This window comes from Galeopterus variegatus, unplaced genomic scaffold (genome assembly GCF_000696425.1).
Source record: "Galeopterus variegatus unplaced genomic scaffold, G_variegatus-3.0.2 Scaffold8360, whole genome shotgun sequence".
In the NCBI taxonomy this organism is placed as follows: Eukaryota; Metazoa; Chordata; class Mammalia; order Dermoptera; family Cynocephalidae; genus Galeopterus; species Galeopterus variegatus.
The window spans coordinates 82826-91597 of NW_007734471.1; the positions used below are offsets into that span (position 1 = coordinate 82826).

General features: G+C 30.2%; 1 protein-coding gene across 1 annotated transcript in view; it reads left to right on the forward strand.

The window, feature by feature from the left end:
• LOC103608375 (WD repeat-containing protein 17-like) overlaps nucleotides 1-7805 on the forward strand; it is a gene marked incomplete at its 3' end in the record, with an annotated part of 42016 nt that extends 34211 nt beyond the window's left edge. The window contains exons 7-9 of the mRNA XM_008592816.1: nucleotides 2043-2227; nucleotides 5227-5395; nucleotides 7714-7805. Coding sequence (XP_008591038.1) covers nucleotides 2043-2227; nucleotides 5227-5395; nucleotides 7714-7805 — 446 coding nt within the window. The remainder of the gene's footprint in view (nucleotides 1-2042; nucleotides 2228-5226; nucleotides 5396-7713) is intronic.
• Between the last annotated feature and the right edge of the window lie 967 nt (nucleotides 7806-8772).

The window sequence follows — 8772 nt, forward strand, 5'->3', positions numbered from 1 at the left end:
GAATTTATGTTTTAAACATGGCTCATTTACAATCTGTACAGTTTATATGAAAGTTAAAATAACAAAAATTCAAATTATAGGATTTTAGAACTTATATTTCATGTTTTAATATCAGTTCTCACTGGATTAGTAATTAATATTATTGATGTTCTGTATCTTCTTTATTTATTCTTGTGGGTTTTTTTCAGATTATTATTCATTGCTTCTGTAATTAAGACAAAATAGTAAAATATAATTCATCCATAAAAGAAGAAATCTGGAAGTTTGGGGAAGGTTTAGAAGTAGAATTTTTCTTAAATATAAGAGATAAGAAATCAACTTGCTGTTAAGTAATGATTGGTGGTGTTCCCATTTTGTGTGATTCATAAAAAACGTGGGGTAGGAAATTTAGTGATTAAAAAATCTACAATAATTGATTTCTCCTTACTGCTGTCTACCTTTATAATAAGCAATTAGCAGTGGCTATTTATAGTAATGTTATTTTGGTATCTAATCTAGTGGGTAATGGCAAGTAGTAGAAAATCTCTGTATTTGAACCTCCAGTGTTTCCACAAATTTAAGCTTCTCTGTGTAGTCCTAGTACTTCTAGAGCCTGGAAACTGGAGGGTCTAGAAGTATTAGGATTGGAGAGGTAATATGCTGGAGACTGGCATATTACTTATGTATCTTGCAGATTTTTTAGTCATTGTTAGTTTCTTTGTTTAGTGGCTTTGAACTTCCATATCATGGAATGACTGAGATGTCTCAGGTTCTTTTCTTTTTATATATATTTTTTTCTTCCAAAAGTAGTCCATGTCCATTTGACAAAAATCAGAAAATATAAAAAAAGCACATACCAATTTCATTTGTGAGTAATTCCTTTTAGATTACCTATTGTTAGACTTCTAGGGAGCCCACCCCTCCAATTTTTTAATATAGCAGAAAGTATGGAATAAGAAGAATTGTGAAAATGGAATTTTTAAAATGTAGACATACTCACTGAGTTCTATAAAACATGAATTACAAATAAATTGGTGCATAAAGGTTGTCAGAACAACCCATGATGTCAACTAATTAAAATATTAGAAAAAACAGTCATAAATTATATTAATTTTTAAACAAACTGTTAGCAACATTTCATTAAACCAAATTGATGGTTACCAAATGTCTCTTTTGTTATTTGTAGTTTTGTTATACTAGTTTGGACTTTCCTTCATTCTCAGATTCTAAGAAATGAATATTATCCACAAGGAATACAAGAAGAAAAGCTCTATTATATTGTAACCAAAAAATGAAAATGCTGGGAAATGTTTATTTATATTCTAGTAGGTAATTAATAATAGATTGGAATAATAATTTCCAATGTTTTATTTTGGATTATCTTTGCAAGAAAATATTCACATTGTAAGGAAAAGCTTCTTGAATGAGGAAAAAATGTAGGATAAAGATATACAAAAAATAACTAAATAAGGAGACATTTATGTAGTTGAAAGTAGGAGAAATGGAAGTCTGAACAGTAAAAAAAAAAAACTGAGGAAGGAGGAAGAAAAATTGAGATTTAGATTTATGTCCGTGTCATGATTCTTAATTTGGGTGCTAAATTAAAGTGAATTAAAAATAATCTCAAAAATAATTATTTTCATTGGTTTGGAAATTAGTGGCAGATTGTTATTTGTCTTAAAAGAAAAATATTACTTGCATATATACTTTCATGTGTGGAATAAAGTGGTATTAGTTTTTTGAAGGAGATAAGAAACCAAGTATTTACAACAGATTGTGATTTCTCACATACTAATTTTCATTCATTTTGCTCCATCTGCACTTTTATACACTTCCTCAGAATAACATCCAATTTTGTGTTTATATTTTCACATTTTTTGGCAATGACACAAAAGTGCTCATGAGGCAGAAAATGTGATTATTGCCTAAAAGTTTACTAATACAGATTCTGGATTTAAAAAACAAAACAAAACAGCGAAGTATCTTTATAAATTAAGCCCTGTGGTTTCATTCCAATGGGAAGCTGTTGGCATAAATGTTTACTTTTTTTTCTTGTTTTTTAGTTTCAGTCCAATCTCCAATCAAAAATCATTATACATCCTCAACAAGTGAAGCAGTTCCACCCCCAACTTTGACACAGAATCAAGCATTTTCTCTTCCTCCTGGTCATGCGGTGTGTTGTTTCTTGGATGGTGGAGTTGGACTTTATGATATGGGAGCCAAAAAGTGGGATTTTCTTAGGGATTTGGTATGTCTGTGTTCATTCTTTTTATTACCCACAACATTTATTTTCTGTAAACCCATGATATTTACTTTTACCTGTGTATTAATATTATTAAAAATTATTTTTGTAGGTAATGATATATTAGAACTTTATCTTAGTTGGTTGAGACATTTTAGAAAAATATATAGAATAAAACTATTAAAGATATTAAAATTCTTTAAACATTATACTTTTAAAAATATTAACATCTACTTAGCTTATGTTTTGTGTAATGGAAACTTACATAGCTGCACTATATTTTGGAAGCAAAATGAGAAATTCTTGTAGGAGGAAGGCTAAGTCAGTCTCTGCCAATTATTCCAAGACTTATTCTTCTTATTTGTGAATTGAGTAAGGTTGATTAGGTGTTTTCTAAAATTTATTTCTATTATTAAATCGTTATAAGAATTCTATGATTCTATGAATTCTGTTCTTATGATCATTAAGCCTCCATGTAAGGTAGAATACAGCCTGTCTGAGGTCCTACATTTTTGTCTGATTTTAATCTATGCTATATTCCCACTACCTAATGTAGTGCCTGGCACATAGCAGGACTTTATTAAGTTTTGTTGAATATATAATAATGTAAATGTGTTATACTTAGTATTTGCCAGGAGTCATCCTCCTTGATTCTCCCTAGTCCAGAGCTAATACATACGTCTCTGATTTTTTGCACAAGTTTGCATTATACTAATCTAGATGTCTAAGAAACTTTTAAATATTAATTGTTTTCCTGTGATCTCAGAAAAGGAATCTAGAGCTATAATTGTCCTTGTAAAAGAAGGGAGTGTAAGAATCAGTAATATTGTATCATTTCAGGACTGCTCATTTAATTTTGTCCTTAAATAAAAAAAATGATTTAAAGCAAGAATATTTTTGAAAGAATATGTAGCCTAATTATTTTTCTGTATTCCTTTTGTAGATATTCGTTAGAAGATGATTTTATTTTCTTTCCATTTAAACTTTTATTTCCATGTAAACTATCCCAGGTGGTAAACTTTTTCTGTACTTCAGATTACCATTTATCTTCAAACAGATTTATGAAAGAAAAAAGAGAAAAATATAAGAATATATTTAAATTTGTATAAAGTTATATTAGTAAAAGAGAAGTCATGCAATCTGAATTCAATAAATTTTATATTGTGCATCACTTAATGTTAAAATGTTTTATTTAAAATCTACATTAAATTTATAATTTTAATAAATACTAAATGTACTTAATTATAAATTATTTCAGTGGCTTTTCTCATTTTAAAAATGTCTGCCAGTTAAAAGGAGGCAGTCATTTATTTTCTTATATGTCTCTGGTCTTAACACAGCCCCAAACTTGAAATTGCTAGAAGTATTACTAGAAGAAACAACCATCTGTGATCTGCTTTATATATAAAGTACCTCCAAAGATTACAAATTATGTAGGCTAAGAAAAAGTCTTATTAACATGCATTCTAAAATGTGTACTTCCACATGAATGTTTGCTTGCTTAAAATTAAGAAAAATGCTGCAGGATTTTGTTCTTCATCCTCACCTTTCCTTTGTAAGAAAACAGAGAAGAAACATTTAAAATTTTGTTCTTGCTATGAGAATTTTCAAATTTCCAAAAGTAAAATTTGAAGGCATGATAGTGAAATGACATTTAAAAATGTGCGTACACATAGTCCTTGCCACCTGGAACAACTCCAGCTGGGTGAACCAGTGGTTATAACAACCTCTCTTCCTTCCTTCTTGCTAACCCTTGAGATTTTGACTCCTCTGCTTTGTACTTAAAGGAGAAACTTTTACAGCACTTCTGCAGTTTTCTAAGGGTTATGATTTCTGTTATTAATGAAAGTACATAGAGTTTAAAGGGCTTCCTTCTCTACCTTTACTACATTTGTTAAGGAAGAGAAGGCCTTGTTCCTGTGCTTTAATTCCCTCTCTAGATCACAGCATGTTAGAGTTTTTGCTGCTTAACGGGACGTTCAATTCCTGTTCCTCAATATTTGGAAGAAGACAAATTGTAACTCTGGCTGTTTAAGTTGGACTCCTAACAGGCACATAGTGATTAAACACCACTTTACAGGTGTATGTTTACATGTATCTTTATATATCACTTAAGGAATGGAAACATCATATCTAAGGAATACCTGCACTCCCATGTTCATCAGAGCTCTATTTATAATAGCCAAGATATGGAACCAAGCTAAATGTCCATCAACAGATGACTGGATAAGGAAAATGTGGTATACATATACAATGGAATACTACAAATCCATAGAAAAGAATGAAATTCTGCCATTCACAGCAACATGGATGAGCTTGGAGAAAATTGTGTTAAGTGAAATAAGCCAGGCACAGAAAGAGAAATATCTCATGTCCTCACTCATAAGAGGGAGCAAAAAAGGAAGGAAGGAAGGAATGACAACCACAGTAATACACTGAACTTTCAGAAAGAGGGAGCAGAACTATGATTACTAAAGGTGGGAAAGGGGGAGGCACAGGGGGAGTAGGGAGAAATTGGTTAATGTACACAAAGAATAATTATGTTTTGTAATGATAAATATGCTAATAATACTGATTTTATAATCACATATTTTATACAAATACTGATTGTCAACTCCATACCCAATAAATATGTATAATCAATTATGTTTCAATAAAAATAAATAAATAAATTTTTAGCATAGTATCCTGTACATGAAACAAGTCTGAAAACTATGTTTTGCATTGAATTGAAATTGAAAAATGAGATTTTGAACATATGAATTTGCTGATTTGAGGACCTGTGGTTGAGTAAAATCCAGGTCTGTACAAAATATAATAATATGACAAAGAATACTCAATCACAGCGATGATTCCAATTTTCTGTGTTTTTTGGTTGCCAATGTATTTTGTATTAATATTTGAAAAACCATAATGCATATGTCAATTTGATTATACATTATGGTTTGTTTGTTAATAACATAAATTTTCCTCAGTTGTTGTGACTTTTTGTGCTACATTTCTAGGGACATGTGGAAACTATTTTTGACTGCAAATTCAAACCTGATGATCCGAATCTTTTAGCAACAGCTTCATTTGATGGCACTATAAAAGTTTGGGATATAAACACATTAACAGCAGTATACACTTCCCCGGGTAATGAAGGGGTTATTTATTCCCTTTCATGGGCTCCAGGTAAGAAGTATTTTGTTAAAATCAGAATGAAGCTAAATGGCTTTTCTAAATTTTATTTTCATTTGAATTATCTTCTTCCTCTTGATGTCTTCTTGTTCCAAATGATTATAGAGGCGAATTATTGCCAATATATTGGTTGATATATTTTTTGTTAGGTTTTAGAATAGACTACCTCAGGAGGTTCTTTGAGTTCTGGGCCCTTCTATATGACCACAGTAAATCAGGATGATCTTCACCCATCTAATTTTAGTGTATTTGTACTCATATAGCTATGCCTTTAAAGGTGTAACACGTTTCACATGCCAGATGTTTCCCTGAAATTTTTCATGTGAATCAAATTTATGAAAATAAGATTAATTTTCTAAAATTATAATAAATGACTTTCTCTGATACACCTGTTTTGCAAATATGATTATATATCAGATAAGAGTTCAATAATAACCATGTAATTCTATATAAATTCCACCTATGTAATACTGAAGAACTTTTATGCTATTATAGGGTCTTTTCTTTGATCTCAGAAAGATGCTACCTCATACCTTACTACACATAAAGGAGAGAAGAGACATGCTATGACACCTCTGACATTTTCTCCCAAAACATTATTTCCCTATAACAAATAATTTTACACACTTAAATGGATTTTTTTAACTTAATAAAGTATATGTAATGCTTTACATATTTGTCCTAAATGTAAATACTAGTTTAATAACCTTATTAAACTTATAAGGTTACTTTTTAATAAGGTTATTAAACTTATAAGCTATACTTATAAACGTATAGCTTATTATTTTTTAACTTATTTCTTCATACACTGGGATTCTTAACCTTGAATGTATGGGCCTTTGGGGATTTTAGATGTCTTCAGAGAGTCTGGGAATCTCTTAGAATTTTATGAATAAGGTTTAATATATATGTGTATATGCCTATGTCTGTCAAAGACTATCATTGAAATTAGATTTTCAGAGAGGTCGATGACACAAAAAAATTAAAAGACCAGTCCTTCGTATATCTCTCATCTCCTACAATGAGAAGTCCAAAAAAAATGATCTTATTTACAGCTCTTAAGCATAGTGTTTGTTCCTTTAAGCAGAGCATACCTAAACCTGCTCTTAGTTATGGAAATATGCATCATCATAGCTGTTTCCCTTGGCTAGTTATGTAAGAGTTGGGTCAGCCAATGCTGTAACATAGCACTATAGCTGTTACTAGTTGAACACTCTTTCTCCTACAAAAATATATGTCTCAAACCTAAAACTTAAATAAAAATGGTGACTATAAAAACCATTGTTTCAAATCATAGCACAGAAAGTTTAATCTTACTTAAAGCATATTTTTACTCTCTACATTGAGAATTTACATTATGAAAATAAAAATGTTGGAAAATAGAGATTCTATCATTTTTTGCTCTGTGATTACTGATAAATCAAGATTTTTAGGTAAGTGGGGATGAAATATAAGAAATTAATGAAGGTTGACAATGATGGAAATAGAATAGGATATAGATGATTGTATAATTTCTATATTTTAGAGTAAATACCACAGGGAATAAAGGTGCAAATAAATTTGGAAACATGTCCCCATATTTGAAAAACTTCAAAAAGGGAGCAGGATGAAAATACTAGAAATATGGTGAGAACTTTTCTTTTTTAGTGTTTGTAATCATTTGTCACAAAACAATTCCTCATATTCTCACTCCTAAATAGCAAATGACAGCTGTTCTTTATTTCTAAAGGAGAAAATCTTTTTTCTTTGTCTTGCAGAAAGTTCTTGTTTAAGTTCTTGGGCATCTACTAACTTAGCAGTTGTTTCATTTTCACAGATGTTTCATTTTCACAGATATCTTTTATTTTTAAAAAATGGAAAGCATTTGTTTCTGTTTTTGAGAGAGAAACTGAATATGAGATCTTCTTATAAAAATACTTTAACTTAAAATATTACTAGATAGTCATGGAAATATGAATACTGTGTATGTGATAATATTGGAATTATTGATAGTTTGGTCTTGATAATAAAAGAATCCCTGTCTTTGAGATATCTGTACTAAATTATATATTGATGAAATGATGTCAGAGATTTGCTCAAATGAAATCCAGTGGGGGTTATAGACAAAACAAAATTGGTCATATTTTGATAATTATTGAATCTATATGATAGATACATTCATTGCATTATTCTCTCTATATTTGTGTATACTTGATACTTTCCATTACAAAAAAATTTAAAAATAATTACTGTGCAAGTCTCAAGTTTTAAATTTTCAAAAATTACATTTGTGGCAAACATTTAATATAATATCTAACAAATTGTTCCCTAAGGTGATTTAAGTTGTATTGCTGGGGCAACTTCACAAAATGGTGCTTTTATTTGGGATGTTCTAAAAGGCAAAATGGTACAACGATTTAATGAGGTAAGATGTACTTATTGCTACTGATGGTATAATGTCTATGCTCCTTCATTTTTTGCGACTGTTTTTCTCTCTGAATTTAACAGTTAATAACCATGTGGTATATATACTCTTAATTAGAAGAAAATCCAAGGTGATATTCACATGTCAAAATGAATTTGGAAAATTGTAGCTAAGTCTAAGTCATCTAAAGTCGCATTAGAGATTTAAAGGAATTTTTAGTCATCCTCCACAAATGACTAAGTAAATATTAAATAATGGGAAGAAGACTAAACTCAGGAAAGGTTCCAAATATAGTCCTGATTTTGTTATTAATTATCTCTGGACCTAGGGAAAATTATATTATTGCCTTGAACATGTTTCTCTACCTATAAAATTATTAATTTGAACTATAGGAGTATAATGTCTTAGTTTTCCCTCCAGTTCTCAAGCTCTGTTGTTTCATGACATACCCTAAAATCTGCCCTCTTCCCATGTATAGTGTCACAGATTGTATTTATCATTTAGCCTGGAGATAAATTATCATCCTATATTTTACTGACTTCCATTAATGTTTGAAAAATACATATGATCTAATTACAGTATGTTAGGTATGAATTGGGAGAAATGTGAATAGGATCTTGCCTTGTCTCTCACTTGAAATTTTATTTATTTTAAACAATTACTGTTGAAGCTTTTTAAATATATAATGTCTTTGAAAATTATTTCTATATTTGTGGCTTTAAAACCATTTACACAAAAGACTGTTATCCCTTGATGATTCCCTATCTCCCAGAGAGTACTTCAGTACTCTGCAAACGCAGAGTATTAGGGAAACTTTATCAATCACGAGTAAGCAATTTTGCACTCAAAAGAGAAACACTGACAAAGAATTATAAAAGTTACATCCTTCCCTTTCTCCGCATACAATACAAAAATACTCTTTCAGTTCAGCAGTGTCCGAAGCTGCCCTCTGCCCTCCCATCCACAG